This window comes from Mesoplodon mirus (assembly GCF_964341445.2).
Source record: "Mesoplodon mirus genome assembly, chromosome: 14".
Taxonomy (NCBI): Eukaryota; Metazoa; Chordata; class Mammalia; order Artiodactyla; family Ziphiidae; genus Mesoplodon; species Mesoplodon mirus.
This window is the reverse complement of record NC_138990.1, coordinates 59,888,264-59,905,682: the sequence shown is the minus strand read 5'-3', so window position 1 is coordinate 59,905,682 and position 17,419 is coordinate 59,888,264. Positions and strand designations below refer to the sequence as shown.

Here is a 17,419-nt window from a genome sequence, read left to right as displayed (position 1 = left end):
TTACTCTTTGCATTGGAATGTGTGTGTTTGTGCAACAGGGAGACAAGTACCACAGTCATTCCAAGAAACAGCTGCCACCTAAAATTTATAATCAATATTAGAAAAAGAATAGAGATTAAAAATAAAACAAAAAAGGAATTGAATAGAAGCAAATATAGTATAGGGACCAGAAAAAAGCTTAAAATGAAAAAAAGGTAAATTAACATTCTCAGGGAAATGGGATAAAATTGATTACATGAAATAAGAACAGGATGGTATTTTTAAAAGAGCCATCTGAATAAGAAAGCACTTGTAAGGGGCCTTCCCCGGCAGTCCAGTGGTTAGGACTCCACGCTTCCACCGCAGGGGGCACGAGTTTGATCCCTTGTCGGGGAAGTTCCCCGACTAAGATCCAGCATGCTGTGTGGTGGAGCCAAAAACAGGAAGGAAGGAAGAAGGGAAGAAAGAAAAAGGAGGGAAAGAAGGGAGGGAGGGAAGGAAAGAGGGAGGGAGCTGTAGGAAATTAAGAAAATATGATAGCCCAAATAAAAATTTCAAAACATAGGATGGAAGATGGAGTAAAAGAACCCTTTCAGGGGCAAAAACTAAAGAGATCAGGAGAGATGGAATGTGGGAAAGAAAAAAGATGTGAAAATCAGAAGTTTATTTCAGGCAGTTCAATATCCAACTTAAAGGAGTTCAAAAGGGAGAGCAGAGTAAAGTGAGGGCAGGAAATTGTCAAAGAAATGGCACAGGAAAATTTCCTAGAACTAAAGGGTACAAATTCTAGTACAATGAATGAAAAATGATCCACACCGGGACACATCATAATGGAATTTCTAAAATTTTGTAGAGTTAAAAAAAACTGTTTACATGTGGAGAATGAAGGATCAAAATGGCAAAAGACTTAGAAAATATGAGAGATACCTTCAACATTCTGATGGAGTATGATTTCCTTCCTTTTATTTTGTGGTCAGCTAGATTATCGATCACATACAGAGATAAACTAATAAGAATATACTTTTATTCAAAACGTTTTTTAAAATTAAGGACAAGGAAAACGTGATTTTTCTCTTTCTACTTACAGAACATAAATGAGTAAAGCACTTAAATACTTTTTAAAAAGGGAGTTGCTGAACAATATTTAACACACACACCTATGCTTGCCACTCCTCCAAAACAACTGTGTGTATCACATGTTTAATTTCAGTGTTTTTATACACATATAGAAAAGGTCTAGAATGGGCCACTGTGAAATTTCTTTACTACTTACTCGTCTTTATATTGTCTAGGGTTTTTTAAATGAGTGTATATTAATTATATTGATAATTAATAGAATATAACTAAAAAGAGGGGAAGAAAAGAGACTTGATTTATTCCTTAATTTATCTTTGAAAATGTAAGCAGTGCATGCTATGTCTGTCTCTTCTCCTAGGTGCTGTAGGAGATACAGTTGAAGTAGCAAGCACAGCCTCAGCCTTTGAAGGATTTGGGGTCTGGCTGTTAAGGGGAAACACGCATGGAAGGGAATGGCTCCCAGCCGTGTTGAAAGTCTGCCTCTGTGTGATCTCAATGTACAGGCTGCTCTCAGGGCCAAGCAGATGGCTTTCCAGGGTCTGTGAGGAGATGGCAGCCTACTTACTTGAGAGTACTTTAAAAAAACAGCATTCGTGAGAATACCAAACAAGAACCCTGATCCTGGAATGTCTAATTTAATAAATTTCATTTGCATTTCTACAGAAACCAACATGCTTCCAGCTGCCAAACCCAGGAGCCAGAGGTTAGGGTTTTAAATAATAATAACAATAATGAGTTATACTTATTCCAGATTAGTTTTCTGGCTCTCCAAAAAATAATGGCAAAGATGTCCAAAATGTTTTTTTCACAACTCTGCCAAACGCTGGCTTTTCCTCTTCGTCTGGAGATCCAGCCAATCTGTTGAAAATTATCCTATTTTTTTGATTACTTCCAGGCAGTTGTTCAGAGAGAAGACTAAATCCTGCAGTCTAAGATGGACATCCACTAAGTGGAGACTCTTTTCCATACTTTTCCATACAGCAGAAGAAATCACACTTCGATTTCTGAGTCTTATTTCTTCTAGCTGTGAATTTGGGAAAATGTACATCAGACATCACATCATACCTCGTTACGGACAGCGTTTTGTATTTATTGGGAATGTAACATTTGCCTGGTGACTCCTTAGTTTTTCTGTTTTTGTTTTTGTTTTTTTCCTTGTAAATAAGCCTTGGCCTGAGTATAAACTTACAAAAAAACATGGATTCACTAGGGAGAAGGAAGCCTTGAGCCTGAATAAGAACAAGCATTTACACTGTCTTTTCTGTTTTGATTTGCATGAGATTTAGAGGTTTTTTCCTTTGTATTTTTGTTTTTAGTTTTTTGTGGGGGGGGCAGTTGTGGTGGGGAGAGTGGTTAAGAGTTGTAGTGTATTAGTAAGATTTTCTTAATTTGAATGTAGGAGAGACTTGAGACTGTTAGATCAAATGGAATGTCTGTAGTCCATTGATCTCTGAAAATGCTTTGTAAGAGCAGATGGATAGATTTTTGAAGTTTAGTTGAGCTGGCGGGTTGCCTGCTCATCTATTCCCTTTAAAGTCAGTGGGTGGGCCAGGCTCAGTGTATGGAAGTGGAAGCTCAGGTAGGGAATCTTAATCTAAGTTGACCAGGGCTGATTGACAGCAGTGGAGAGATCGCTATCTGATCCAATAATGAGGACATGAACTCCTTTGAAAACTGGCCTATGTGGGCCATAGTGTCCTCTGCTCGTTAAGCAGATGCCTGGCACAGGATGGTTGGATTACCTGTGTAATAGAAACCCTGAAAAGTCTAGTGGCTAGATTGGGAAACAAGGCAATTGGGTTCTAGTTGTGCACTTTCCCCCCAGCTTGTATTTTGATCTTGGGAGACTCACGTAATTCTTCTGGGCACTGGTTTCCTCATCTGGAAAATTAAGCGATTAGAGTAGTAGACCTCTCTGAGGGTCCTTCTCATTCTAATATTTTCCTTGAAGTCGGGAACTCTTATTGGCACCTTCCCCTCGCTTTAGTAGTAAGAATTGGCAAATTGATATTAGCCTTAATGGAAATGTCTATAAGGTTTAGAGTAGGATCTTGAAAAAATTAATTGAATGAAAGTATTACAGGGATAGAAACCAAAAAGCTTTTATTCTGAAATATTGGACCTTTTGCTAAATTAGTCTATTAACTGTTAATGAGTAAAAAAAGAAATTTCTAGGTGATTTCTTGCTGGAATTTTGGATGAGAATGAGGCCAGTTCAGCACTGTTTGAACTGTTTGCATGTTTAGTTCATTTGCTTGACTAGGGTTTTAATACCTGTATGATACTCTTGAGAATTACCAAATAAGTTTTTTAATGCTGTACATATTTTTAGAGTCAGACTGTTGGGGAATGGACCCCTATGGTTGAAAAGAAAACAGCCCATCCTTTTCTGGGGCAAGATTTGTGGAGGGAGTTCTAAGAAAACAGTAAGAAGCCAGCAGATATTTACTGAGTGTCCCATGTACTAGGACCATTCTAGGTGTCGAGGTTAGAGATGAAATAAGAATTTTTAGTCTCAAGGATCTAACCTCCTAGTGAGAGGAGACAGACTTGGAACATGTTCTAATAAACAGCAGTAACTATTAATGTTATGAAAAAGATGAAATCATTATTGTAGGGACAGATGGAGTGTGCTTTTTTAACTAGAGAGGTTTGAAAAGATGGGAATAAAAGGAAGTAAAGAGGTAGGGCGTGTGGCCAGCTGTCTGAGTTTCACTTTGTCTTCCAAAGCCTTCACTCTCTAAACTGTGACTCTTGAGCTCACATAGGTGTATCAGAGCCTGCGACTGCAAAGGATAAGATGGAGGCCAAACTGATGATCCCTCACCTCAACCCTGCTTCAACCAGAACAGTTCTAGTTTGTTGTTGGTTTTTTGTTTTTATTTAAGTTTTAAATATTGAAATTATAGTTGAAAAAAGTAGTCTGTTGCTTTAAAGATTTGGAAAACAGCTGGCTTGGAATAAACCAGTTATGTTCATTCTTGCCCTTAATGACTTAACTCTTATGTTTTCACAGTTGTGCTAGGCAGATAATGGCCCCCCCCAGAACCTGTAAATATTACCTTGTAAGCAAAGGGGGTCTTTGGAGATGTGATTAAATTAAGGATCTTTTGATGGGGAGATTATCTTGGATTATTTGGTTGGGATAATGTAATCACTGATAAGAGGGAGGCAGGGGAGATTTGAGAGACAGAAGAAGAGAAAGCAGTGTGACCACAGAGGCAGAGATTGGAGTAATGGGGCTACAGGCAAAGAATGCCAGCAGCCACCCAAAACTAGAAGAGGTTAAGGATTGTATTCTCCCCTAGAGTCTCTGGAGGTGCCCCACTGACTCTTTGATTTTGGACTGTTGATACTGATTTCAGATTTCTGGCCTCCAGAACTGTGAGAGTTAAATTGTGGGTTCCTTGTTATCAGGGTCCCTTTTATTTAGCATATTACCTTTTCCACAGAGTATAACTCAGTGCCTTGAATGTTATAACTGTGCTTCAGTTACCTATTGCTGCATAACAAACACCCCCAAATTTAGTGGCTTAAAATAACAACAGTTTTTGTTTTGTTTTGTTTTTGTTTTTGTTGTGGTACGCGGGCCTCTCACTGTTGTGGCCTCTCCCGTTGCGGAGCACAGGCTCTGGACGCGCAGGCTCAGCGGCCATGGCTTACGGGTCCAGCCGCTCCGCGGCATGTGGGATCTTCCCAGACCGGGGCACAAACCCGTGTCCCCTGCATCGGCAAGCGGACTCTCAACCACCGCGCCACCAGGGAAGCCCAGCAACAGTTTTATTTCTCACAATTCTGTGGGTTGGCTGGGTTCAGCTGGGTGGTTCTTTACTGTGTGGTGTCATCTGGGATCACTCAAGTGGAAGCATTCATCTGAGATGTCGACTGGGGGCGGGGGGCTAGAGGGGCCTCTCTAGCAGAGTAGTCACATCCTCAAGACAGTGAATACAGAAGCTGCCTTGCTTCGTGGAGCCTAAGGCACTTTCACTACCTCCTGTTGATCAGAGAAGGCACAGGGCTAGACTAGAGTCCAGGGGAAAGGAGATAGACCTTACCTCCTGAAGGGAAGGAGACCTGCACATATAGGGCAGTAGGAACTGTTGTCGGCCATCTTTGGAAACAGTCTACCACAAACTGTTTAGAAAATGATTATTGAATTAACCCAGATAGACTGATTCTGAGATTTTATACATAAGGAGATTCAGTAAGAAACATTTTCTAAGAAAAAAATTTCTGTTGTAAAAAAATCCAATATAAGCTGCTAGAATGGGACCTTGCACACATGAGGAATTCAAGAGATGCATGCTTACTGACCAGCTGGCTGGGTAAGGAGTGGAACTGTATTTCCCAGCTCACTCCTGGCTAGTGATTTCACATGGGGAAAGGCAGGGCACTTCCAGAACCAAGACCTTTAACTTCCCTCCCTGGGTATAGTATAGTGATGGCTGGTTTTGTGATTTGGAAGATTCTCCACCTGAAAAGCAGTTCCTGAAGGGAAGGATTAGAAAAACATTCGACGTGGCCAAGAATTTCATGGCTATCTACAGAGGTTAAGAAGGGAGATGAGACTGGCAGGAGACCTGGTCAGAGTCAGTACCCTTAGAACGGAGGCCCTGAAAAAGATGCCTTTCCTTTAACTTCCTATACCATTTGCCTGAAATTTAATAACAGGACTTCCTGGTGGACCCATCACAGTGATTACAAGTGCTTCTTGGGTATAAGATTCTGACCCTGAGACCCCTGACATCCCTTTTGTCCAGTCACTTATTCTTGCTTAATTATTAGTACTCTAGGGAGAGATTCTGGTGTCAGCCCTAGTCAGAGGTAGAGAGAGGATTCTAGAAATGGAGTCAGACATGGTTCTCCTGGTGGGAGTCCAAATCCAGATTTCTTTTTTATTAGTTGTTTCTATTTTATGAGTTTGCATTTGATCATCCTTTGAAATGTGTTTGTGTATGCTTTGTCTTCTTTGTAGGTTTGTTTGCATTTGGGAGCACTGTTTTTCTTAAGATGAGCTTGCTGTTTTTATCAGCAATCACCGTGGCAAGGAGACGTAGGCCCTTAGCTGATTTCTCTCCTCTGGGGTGGTTTTATAGGCCATAATCTGGAGAGTAGCTAGGTTTTAATAGTTTATTGGGTTCCCATTTCAAATACAGACTGAAAACCTCCAGGCTTTTGCCTTCATCATTTGTTTCCATCTAATGACCAGTTTTATGGTGTTTACTCCATGGCCTGTGAATAAGTCCTGTTTTTTTTTATAACCAGGCACAAACTCTGCCTTTGCTGCTATTTACTATGTACTTCCTTACTCCTGCATGTTTTTGCTTGCCCTTGCTAGCTTTCTCTTTTTATACCTTTGTACATTATTACTCTGTTGATCCCTGTTACTGAGATGATTGAGAATGATAGGGGGTATGTATGTAGGAATTGGGGGTGGATATACCTTATTTTTACTTTTAACACATTTCCCCAAGTGCTTCTTTTCTTTGCATGATAGTTTTCATCCTGATACTTTTGTGAAACTCAGAAGCATGTGCTTCTGGCATTTCAACTTTTCATATGTGTGGCTGAGCTTAGGATACAGATCTCTAAGAGAAATAGAAGCTTGATTCAATTGAAGGTTCCTCTAGGCTGTTAGATGGCCGGGTGGATTCACAGACTACCAAAATGACCAAAGCTCAGATGCTCTCAAAAACTAGACTCTCTTGGCATTACCAAGATTAGATGTGGAATGTGCAGACAAAAGGGCAGCGCTGAATGTGGCTGGATTAGGACTGCTTTCCCCACACAGCTTAGCCAAGACGGGATGAGTTGTTCTGGATGGTGTCTGGATTAGTGCCCCAAACCTATGTTCAAGCATAGGAGAGGCACAGAGAGCATACCACACGGAGGCTACTACATTAAAATGGGTTCAGATTGATAATGGAACAGTGTTCTTGATATACTGTGAAGTGTAAAAAACAGATTATAGAGCAGTATATAAGGAGGAGAAAGGTATAGACAGACCTCAGAACAGACTGGTAGCTATCTTTGGGTAGTGTGTTTGTGGTGATTTTTAGATTTTTCTTTGCAGTGTTCTTTATTATCTAATTTTTTCTCGATAAATAAGAAGTGCTAGAATACATTTAAAATCGCTTTTGAAATAAAACAAAATGGTGCCAGGCAAGCATTTTCTTTCATTCAGTAAACCTCTCTTGCTAGCCTACTCTGTTCTTGGCCCCAGCTGGGCTCTGGGGGAGTCCAGCACTGAACATGGCAGACCGAGGAGCGCCTTGGTGGAGATCACAGCCACTCTGTGCTCCTGACACCTTATTCTTGGTGCAAGGCAAGTGGATTTCTTCAGGCAGCTTCTGTGTTTCCCCCAAGAGCCTCTCATCGGTTGTGTCTGCATAATTCTTACCTGGTGGGATAGGGAATAACTCACCTTTTGTGTAGTCTGACAGTTCCAAGGTTAAAGCTGCTTATTCTCACTCTCTATCCTGGCTTGTTTGTTTTCTCCTGTGTCTGTCTGTTTTATCCCATTCAGAGTATTTGCTGGTCTCCTTTGTCTTCCTAGGAGCTTGAATTTACAGATGTTCAGTTTTAACTTTTTGTCATTTCTCTTGTTTCCTGTGAAGTTGCTGGGCTAGTTTTTTGGCCACGTAGATAAACAGGTTTGAAATGCCTGTCACTGGTGAATTTACCCCCAGGGCTTGCTATATCTGGGGAGGTAACATATCAGCCTGTTGGCTTATTTGGGGGACCTAGAATCAAACTGTTTTGCAAACCAGGGAGATGAGCTTTGTATATTTGTGTTTAAGAACATTTCGAGCCCTGGCAAGATACTCAGTTTATTAATTCACATGATGATTCTGAATGTCCTTAGATATAACTAAGGATGCACTTTAAGAAATCATTAATTTGTTACCATCTTAGTCATAATTCCTTTTCTCCTTGACTTTGTCAAGGACTCCTTCGTCTAGCTTCATTCACTCAGCAACTGTTTATTAAGCACCAGCTGTGAACTGAGCGTCATACTTAGTACCTGAGATAATATGGAGAAATAAGATAGATATAGTTAGTCTCTGCCTGTGCAGAACGTGTAATCAGTGGGAGAAATAAGTAAATTGGAAGTTCTGTGTATGAAGTGTTGAAGTGTGCTATTATGGGGAGATTGTAGGTTATAGTGTAAGACCAATGTCAGGCACCTAACCCACATTTGCGACATCAGGGAAGGTGTCCTGGAAGAAGCTGGCCTAAGCCCCAAATTGAAGGATTATTTGGAGTTAGTCTGGGGTGGGCAAGGGCAGAAGTGTTCCTAACAGAAAGTATATTTGCCAACATCTGGAGACTAGAAAGAGCATGTAATGTTGATAGAACCAAAAGAAACTCTGCATGGCTGGGTTTGAAGGTGGAGAGGCAAGAGATAGCTGGACAAGTGAGTCAGATTAAGCAGAACTTTGAAAATCAGGCTAAAGAGTTTAGACTGTCCGAAAAGCAGTAGGGAGCCATTAATCTCCTAATGTCACATGATTAGCTTTGTATTTTAAAGAGAGAATTCTTATCACAACAGAGAGTTTTACAGAGGGGGAAGATGTGAGACAAAGACATCAAGTGAGAGGCTGACATAGCATCTAGGCAAGAAAAAATGGCGGTCAGACTTGTAAGTAGTGGGGATGATGGGAAATAGACTCAACAGATACTCTGGAGGTAGAAGTAGCAAGATTTGCCTGTTGCCTGGGTGCACTGGGAGTTTCAGGCTTGGCAAGTTGGGTGAGTAGTTAAGTGTCAGTTGGGTGGGTACCAGTCACTGAGAGAAGAAAAAAGGCATAAGGCATAGGTTTGAGGTCAACTATATTAGAATTTTTTTTTCCTCTGTGGCTAATATTACTTATTGATTCATTGCCAAAATATTTACCAGTCAACCAACATGTACCTAGTATTGTGCTGTGTATCAAGAGAGATGCAGGGAAGTATAGATGCCTATAGATATTAATGCTGTAGTTGAGGTGAAAAGGTACACATTTAGTGAATGTCCATGGGGTCACCACATTTCTACTCTCTCTAATCTGTCTGCTCTTGTCACCTCTCTCTCCTATTCAGATACTTTCAGTGCCTGTAAGACAGGTGAATCTGTCTAGTCTGGCATTCAGATTTCTAAAAAATCGTATGTCATCCTATGTTTTCTACTTTCTCTTGTCATGAAGTCCTGAGTTCGATCGCTGGTTGGGGAGCTAAGGTCCTGCAAGCTGCTCAGTGCAGCCAAAAAAAAAAAAAAAAAAAAGCCTTTAATTTTAGAATAGTAGCTCCTCAGCCCTTTTCTCTGGCATTATCATGGTCAGCAGAGCCAGTTATTTATCAAGGCAATTTCTAGATGATGGTGATAACAACCATATGGTCTACTTAAGTGAGAATGCTTGTCTTTCTTATTCCACCAAGAGATATCAGGCCATTAAGGAATGACTTACTCCCCTGGAAATTAGTGACTGATTCCTTGAGAAGAGATATCCACCAGGCTTTGTTGTGTAGATGGAGATGTTCTGTATGAGCAAATGTACTCAGGGATCCCAGTACTGAACTCTTACAGTTTTATCTTTAAGTGACTCTACTAAAAATGGAAGCTGATATTCTTGACCAGTTTTGCTTGGAGGTGGTAAGGAATGTAACATAGCCTGTAGTGGAATTGTTTTGTCTTCCCCCTCAATAAAACATTGACCTTGCAAAGCCCAGGTTTGCGATTTATTAAGGATGAAATTTATACATGTTATCCTTTGTAACAGCAAGAGACTGGTAACAACCCAAAGCCCTAACCATTAGGGATTAAATCAGTTACACTCAACCATAATGTGGTTTACTCTGCAGCCATTAAATGGAAAGAAATAGTTCAGGGTGCCTGATATTGAATGACTTTGTAGATATAGTTTAGATGAAAAAAAATCAAGGTGCACAGCAGTATATGTAATATGCATATTTGTTGGGGGAAAAAGGTCAAATGAAAAGTAAGTACTTAATGCACTGAATTTTTTAAAAGAGAAAGCTAAGATACTTTTGCATAGTTTTCTATGAGGAGAGGCACTGGGCAGTCTAGTGTGTTTCTTATAATATTTATTAATTTTTTCCATAAAAATATCTAATAAGTACAAAAAGGAAATGAGCTTATTTAACATAAAATGTCCAGTAAATGTTCAATAAATCTGTAACTTATTTATTGAGGATAAAGTAAGGATAGAATAAGGGATGAAGTAAGGGATAGAGTAAGGATTTTTTAAAAAATTTGATCTTACTGAATATGAAATAGGTATAAAAGAAAATTTATAACGTGTGGTAAGGTTTAAAAGGTTTGCAACAAACAAAAGTAATCACTTCTCCCCAAAATCATGGGGAAATACCACTACATACCCACAAGGATGGATAAAATGGAAAAAAAGATAACAGCAAATGTTGGAAGGGATATAGAGCCACTAGAATGCTTATTTGTTGTTGGGAGTGTAAAATGCTATAACTATTTTGGAAAACAGTCAGTTTTCTAAGAAGAATTAAAACATATGTCCACAAAAAACCTTGTGTAAGAATGTTCATAGCAGCTTTATTCATGAAAGCCAACAAATGGAAACAGTCCCAGTCTGTCAAGAGAAGAATGGATAAACAACCTTGTATATTCAAAAAGAATCAAACTACTGATATGTTGAATAACATGAATGAATCTCATAAACTTTATGCTGAGTGAAAAAAGCCAGACACAAAAAGTTATGTAATGCATTATTACATTTATATGAAATTCTGGAATAGACAAAACCAAATTGTGGTGATAGAAATCAAATCATGGTTGCTTTGGGGATTCAGAATTGACTGGGAAAGGGGCACAAGGGAACTTTCTGGGATGATGGAAAATTACTGAGGCTTCATAGGGTTGGATTACATGAGTGTATGCATTTGTGAAAATTGATCGAATGGTACACTTAAGGTTTGAGCATTTCACTGTGTGTGAAATACACCCCAATTTTTTTATACCCCAGTTTTTAAACAATGATATTTTGGGTCTTCATTAATAGGAGCATGCATCTAGAATTGCTAAGAAGGGCAAGTTGGGGAATATTTATGTTACCCCTTCAGAGTAATTCTTTAATAGTTTTGGAGACAGTACTTAACACCAAACGCTATGTTTAGCTTGAGCTTTTTTGTCGGTTGTACAGTTGGAGGACCTATTTTCAGAATCTTGTCAGAGTTCAGGGGGCAGTATTTATAAAGAGGGAAAAGGTAGCCCTCTCAGATTGGCGCTCCAGAACTTCACATGCCATGTTTCTGATAACCGTGCTCCAGACCAGTGGGTCTCAGCTGGGAACCTTTTTTTCCCTCTCAGGGTACATTTGGCAACGCCCAGAGATATTTTTGGTTGTCAGCTGGTGGGAGGAGGAGGTGTTGAGCTACTGGCATCTAGTGGGTAGAAGCTGTGGAGGCTGCTAAACCCTCTACGGTGCACAGGACGGCCTCCACAACAAAGAGCAGCTCATCCAGGCTGCCATTGGTGCCGACTTCGAGAAACCTTGTTTTACATTTGCCCTTACTACTGAAGCTGAGTCAGTCTCAGTCTTCCAGGTGCTGACTATACTCATAGTCCAAATCAATTGTGGAAACTTGGCATTTTTACAAATTGCGTATTTCTTCCCTGTCAGAAGTTAATATTAAATACTTGTAAGTATATGTAATCTTAAATTTTGAGATAAAATTCCATGCGTTAAGAGCATTTCCAAAATCCATATTAAATCTGTTGTTTCTATTGATTGTTAAATTCTTCAGATGTGAGTTTTGTTCTTAACTTTATTTCATTAAATCTTCAAACAAATGATCTTCGTTGTCATTCTTTAAAAAATAAATAAATAAAAAGGCTTTATTATCAAATCAGAAGAAATGAATGATAGTAATTTATCTATTTTTCTCTCTACACAGAATGACAGGGAGTGAATTTTTCTCTCGTTTCCCCGAACTCTATCCCTTTCTTCTCAAACAGTTGGAAACTGTAGCCAATACCGTGGACAGGTAAGAAGAGAATAGGGTGGGGCAAAGTGAAATCAAGGATGTGAATTACTTCAAGATTTTTCCCTCCAGGCAGCAATTGATCAGCTCCTTCCTTGTAAACATAGATGGATTTTTTTAAAGTGCTTCTTTATTAAATACATTGTGTTGCCTGACACTCTGTAGTAGATATATACCTGAAAGGTTGTATAAAATCCAGGGTTTATATTATATTTTACATTTTAAAAATCCTATTTTTAAAGTTTTTAGTGTTTTATAGGAGTTAGCTTTTTAGAAGCACATGGTGATTTCTTCTAAGAATCATTTTCTTCCTCTTATATTCAGAATCTGTGTGTTTACATATTGAGTTTGCTTTAACACACCCCTGTCATTTTTTTAATCACTGGCCTGTTGCAGCTGACTAATCTGGTCACTTGTGATCAGAAATGGTACTATTCTACTTGAGTGAAGATGGCCAGTGACCCTGGAAACACAAAATAATGCTATTAAAGGGCTTCCAGTCTGATCAGAGCAGATCAAAAAGTTCACCGTTGTCTTTTCAATCACATTCTGTAGCTGGTAGTATAATTTTTAGAATGGACATCTTAGAGCATGGACCATTTTATTCTTGTAGCAGTTTTTGCACTTGGCATGAATTTATACCAGTTGTCTGTAATGAGAAAATAAAATCGCATCAGTGAATTTTACTTCTGTTTATGATCCATTTCCTCACATTAGTAATTTGTGCAGACAGGCTTTTCTGGCCCTGGTAAGTGACTGTTCACGCTTTCTTAAGTACATTTAGGTGTTAAAAGTTTCACATTTCATACTCTGGAATAGACACCTCTCTACTGTCTGAACAGCTGAGATCAAAACAGCAGACTCGAATTATCAAATAATATGCTTTGAGAAGAGAATCCTGTGCAGAAGCCCAATCCGTGGCTTTACCAGTAGTTCTTCCTCATTTGCACACTAAGAAAATATGAAGTGAATGGAGGAAAAAACGCAAAAAGGAAAATTATTGCTGATCATAGAGTCTCACTTTATATATCAATACATAATTATTTAATGAGAAAAACGTTTGAAGATAGTGCCTTGCCTAAAGTTTTAAACCTTTTATGTACAATAATTTTTTTTTTCAGTGATACAGGAGAACTAAACCGTCATCCCAGCATGTTTCTCTTACTTTTGGTGTTGGGGAGGCTCTACCCTTCCCCGATGGATGGCACCTGTTCTGCTCTCAGCATGGCACCTTTTATTCCCTTCATTATGAGGTAGTGTATGCCTCATGGAAATAATGGGAATGGGCATGGGGGCTTTATGGGGCTGTTTAATCCTGTTCCTATTTCAGAAATTATAGATTTTTTTTTTTTTTTTTTTTTTTTTACTCTGGGAGGGTTCTTGTGAAGGCGGGGGCCTGGGATTATTGCCATTGCCCCCAACTGGTCTCCAGTGTTTCAGATGGTGGGTTTAGGAGCTCATGTCTACTGTTTAAGTAGTGTTTTCTGGGAGTCCTGCCTGCTAATGGGTGTGTGGTGTTGATAGGAGATACCCCCTTTTGATAAACGTAGCCTGGGTGTTTACATTATCCCTGTGTTGAGCCTGGCCAGCATGGGGCAGGCTCAGTTCTGGCATATATCCCCTGTCCAGGGGTTCAGGAGGACACCTGCCCCTTCACTCTGGAGGAGTTTGCTGGTGGTTGCAAAGGGCAACATCTAGATGGCAATGCTGTGTAGCACGAGTTCACTTCCCACTCATCCTCCCTTTCAAGCTTGGAGTACCTGAGAAAAAGCCATGCATAAAGATTACACATGGATTCAAATGATAACAGGCTTTTCTGCTTCTACAGCCTATTACCACTTCCTCTTGTTATATTTTTTTGAGGCATTCACCAGCTTCTGATCACCTTTTTCATTTTGGATCAAAGGCCTCAATAAACAGGCCTCCAAAAAGTATTGAAATTTTCTTATGAAATATTTCAGAAACCCTGTGTTATTAGTTAGCTTTTACCTTTCTGCTTACCTCTTGACAAAACAGTACCTTCATTTTTATGTATCTACCAAAAATTGAAATACAGCAGAAGGATAAAATACAACCAACTCAAGAGAGTGTACTTGTTATTTATGTGGTGCCCTGGGTTCCACTTCCTGGTTTCACAGAGCTGACTGATGCATTTTAATGTGAGAAACCATTAAACACAAGATTCTGGTGTGTGATTGCTGTAGCCATTTGTTTGCGCCAAGCCCTGGCTGTGGCTGTGTTATCTGTGATCACAGAGATGACTCACTCAGATTGGTTTTTGTTTCCTGATACACAGAGTTACCAGCCTCCCATATCCAGCGTTTGGTGATTCATTTTAGGAATTTGGGTCATAAATTTAACTTTCAGGAGCATTTAAAAATTGTACTTTCACATATAACTGGAAAGAACTAAAAAATAATTCAGAAAGTTGATGGTTGGGGGAGGCACATATACAGAATCACAGTGTACATTAGAAACAGAGACACGCTTTAGAACTTTATCATCCTGCGTTGAGGACATCCAATTTGTGGAAGCTTATTTCTAATCAACCTGATACGTGTTACATCCTAGAAACCAGAAGTTACTATGTTGAAAGTATCCTTCCTGTTATTTATTAGTTTACATATAATCAGAAAGCTCATATTACTACTTATACTCAGAGTACTTATTACATATACAAAGATTGCGTGAACATAGGAGATTTAAATATTGCCTTAAGGCTAATGTACTTAGTGCATCTTCTTTTTCTTAACTCAGAAACACAAAGAAAGAAATGTACAGTTCTCCTGTCCTTCCAGTGAAAATGCCTTAGACAGTGGTTGCTTTCTACTTGAGTAAAGATTCATAGAACACCATCAGCAGCAAAAGTGCCATAGCGGATTCCTTAGAGTGTCTGTAGGCTCTGGTTTACTGAATGTCCAAGTATGTTATAGGCAGTGTTTCTCAAACTTTAGGATGTAAACATATCACTTGGGGGTCTCATAAATTCTGATTCAGTAGGTCTGGGGTGGGGCCTGAGATTCTGCATTTCACACAGACTTCTAATAATGCTGAGGCCGCTGGTCTGCAGATCACACATTGAGTAGCAAGATTAAATTTGAGGTATCGAACATTATCAGAACCACACACATACAGAGAGATGATTTTAATAAACTATACAGTAGTAGGATCATACTTGGAACTTGGTTCGGCTATTCAGGAGGTTTATTAGAAGTAGCTTTTGACCCAGGAATGCAGAGAACAAGCAAGAAAATATTCTGAGCAGAGAGTTCAGTAGGAAGTAGACCAAGCTTGTTGAGTCTCCACTGTTTGCCAGGCACTGAACTGGGGCGTTTTGCTTAACAATGACTCTGAGAGGAGGTGTTACACCTCTCTTTACCTGTTGAGGAAACTGAGGTTCAGAAAGCGACTCAGTTATAGAGTTGGAATATGAACCCAAGACTGTAGGGCTTGTCAAGAGTCTTGGGTATCCTCTTTCTATTACACCAAATTATCCAACTCCCTTTTGTATAGTTAAGAGTTTTGGCTACACTGAGTAGCCCCAAGGGCCCTGAAATTTATGCAACTAGGAGCGATTAGGAGCCCGTATCTAGGCAGTGGATCCAAGTGCAGGCTATTTTCACGATGGAGAAGTCATGCCCCACTTGCAGTGGGGTCTACTCCTGACCTTGCTTTTCCAGTGGTGGCAGTGGCTTGATTGGGTGCAGGCTTTCTCTCAGGCTTACATCTGTGGGATCATTGCTTGGGGTAATTGGGGCCAGTCTGTGGCCTGGGATAGAAGAAGCCTGGCTTTTCTTTCTTGAAAAGAAAGTAGAAAGATCCTAAATTTAGAGTTAGAAAACCCAGTTTTGGGTTTCATCAACCTACTGCCAGGACAACCTTGTGCTACCCTAAAATGTTCACAGTCACACCGGAGAGATGAACTATATAAAAAGATTTTTTTTAAATAGCAAATTTGTTAAAACTATACACATTAGATTTAAATTACTTCTGAGAAAATTATTCATGAAGAAAGTGAAAGATTGATCATAAAAACCTGCCAATCCAGGCAGTGTTTGTGGTTCTATTCATGGTAAAGATTGGGCTGTGTTGACTTGGCATAATGGCTGAAAAGACGGATGTATGCATAAGTGGATGGGCAGTGTTTTATTTTTGTGGCATTGCTAGTATTAATTTACGTACTTGGAAGAGCTCTAATCAGGCTCTTGGATACTCTGAGTTTAGCTAAAGCAAAATTTTTCAGCTAGTGGGAATAGCACAGAGGTTGCTCTGACTGTGCTAAAGTGAATCAGTTGTACAATGAGAAGATTAAAAGCCCTGATGACAGCTTTTTATTTCCCTTTGATTTACATATACTTACCTGCCATTTCCTTCCTCTCTGTGAGGTGTTAGGAAGTATTATTTGTACCTTTGTCCCTTATTCCACATTTGGGAATCCAAGCTTATATCTCTGTTGCCTTTCTTTGTTAACTTAAATCTTAGAAGCTTCTGATGTGGATTTTCCACAGTTATGTGTGTGCACAGCTATGATTTGTTGCATCATCTTGGAACAGAAATGATCATGTTAATCCCAGTGTTTTGTTTACAAGGTTTTTTCAAATCGAGTGTATTTTATGTGCCTAATGCTGTGCTGGATCCAGATACACAGCTCTCTTCCATGCAGAGATGATGCCTTCAATTTAAGGCCATTCACCCTTCAGTTCAGACACCACAGAGCAGAGTGAACGCATGCTTTAAAAGGGACCTTGACTAGCTCCCTGAATACACTTCACTAGTGCCCACTTGTCCGGGGCTTTCTAGAGACCAGAATATCTCTGGACACACACCTTGGAATTCCCTTTCACAAGCAAGCTTCAAGTTTGAATTGATGAGCTGTAGGAAACCAAAAATGCCTCAAACCTCGGCAATCCTGAACAGAACAAAGGCCCTGGACTCAAGAGAGTTGGTTCTTTCTAAGCTCTGCCACTTATTCACTAGCTGTGATGCTTGAGCAAGGTTCTGTACACTCCTTGGACCAGTGTGGTACCTGTGTGTGTGAGGCAAAAAGTGCCTTCTGTTGCAGATAACTGAGGTCTCAGCATCGGATTAAATCCCTCTACTGCCTTTTGTTCACTCTGGGATGCTTTTAAAAGGATCTCCCCACCCTCCCCCCTTTTTGACTTATTTTCATTGCAAATGACTTTTGGTATGTTTTTCTCCAAATCATTTCAATCATTGTTCACTTTAGGTAAGTTTTCAGTGGAATCTGCCTTTCTGTTTTGTGAAAAATTTTGAGGTACAAATAACCATACAATCTTAATTAAACACGTGGCAGTGGAAATCACCCATAGCGACCTATGTATGCAATGGA

At 39.6% G+C, this 17,419-nt stretch overlaps 1 protein-coding gene across 1 annotated transcript in view; it reads left to right on the top strand.

Moving 5' to 3' along the window:
• The window catches only part of THADA (THADA armadillo repeat containing), a 317,064-nt gene that overhangs the window by 131,829 nt on the left and 167,816 nt on the right, over positions 1–17,419 (top strand). Inside the window, exons 27-28 of the mRNA XM_082643116.1 lie at positions 11,983–12,072; positions 13,191–13,322. Coding sequence (XP_082499242.1) covers positions 11,983–12,072; positions 13,191–13,322 — 222 coding nt within the window. The remainder of the gene's footprint in view (positions 1–11,982; positions 12,073–13,190; positions 13,323–17,419) is intronic.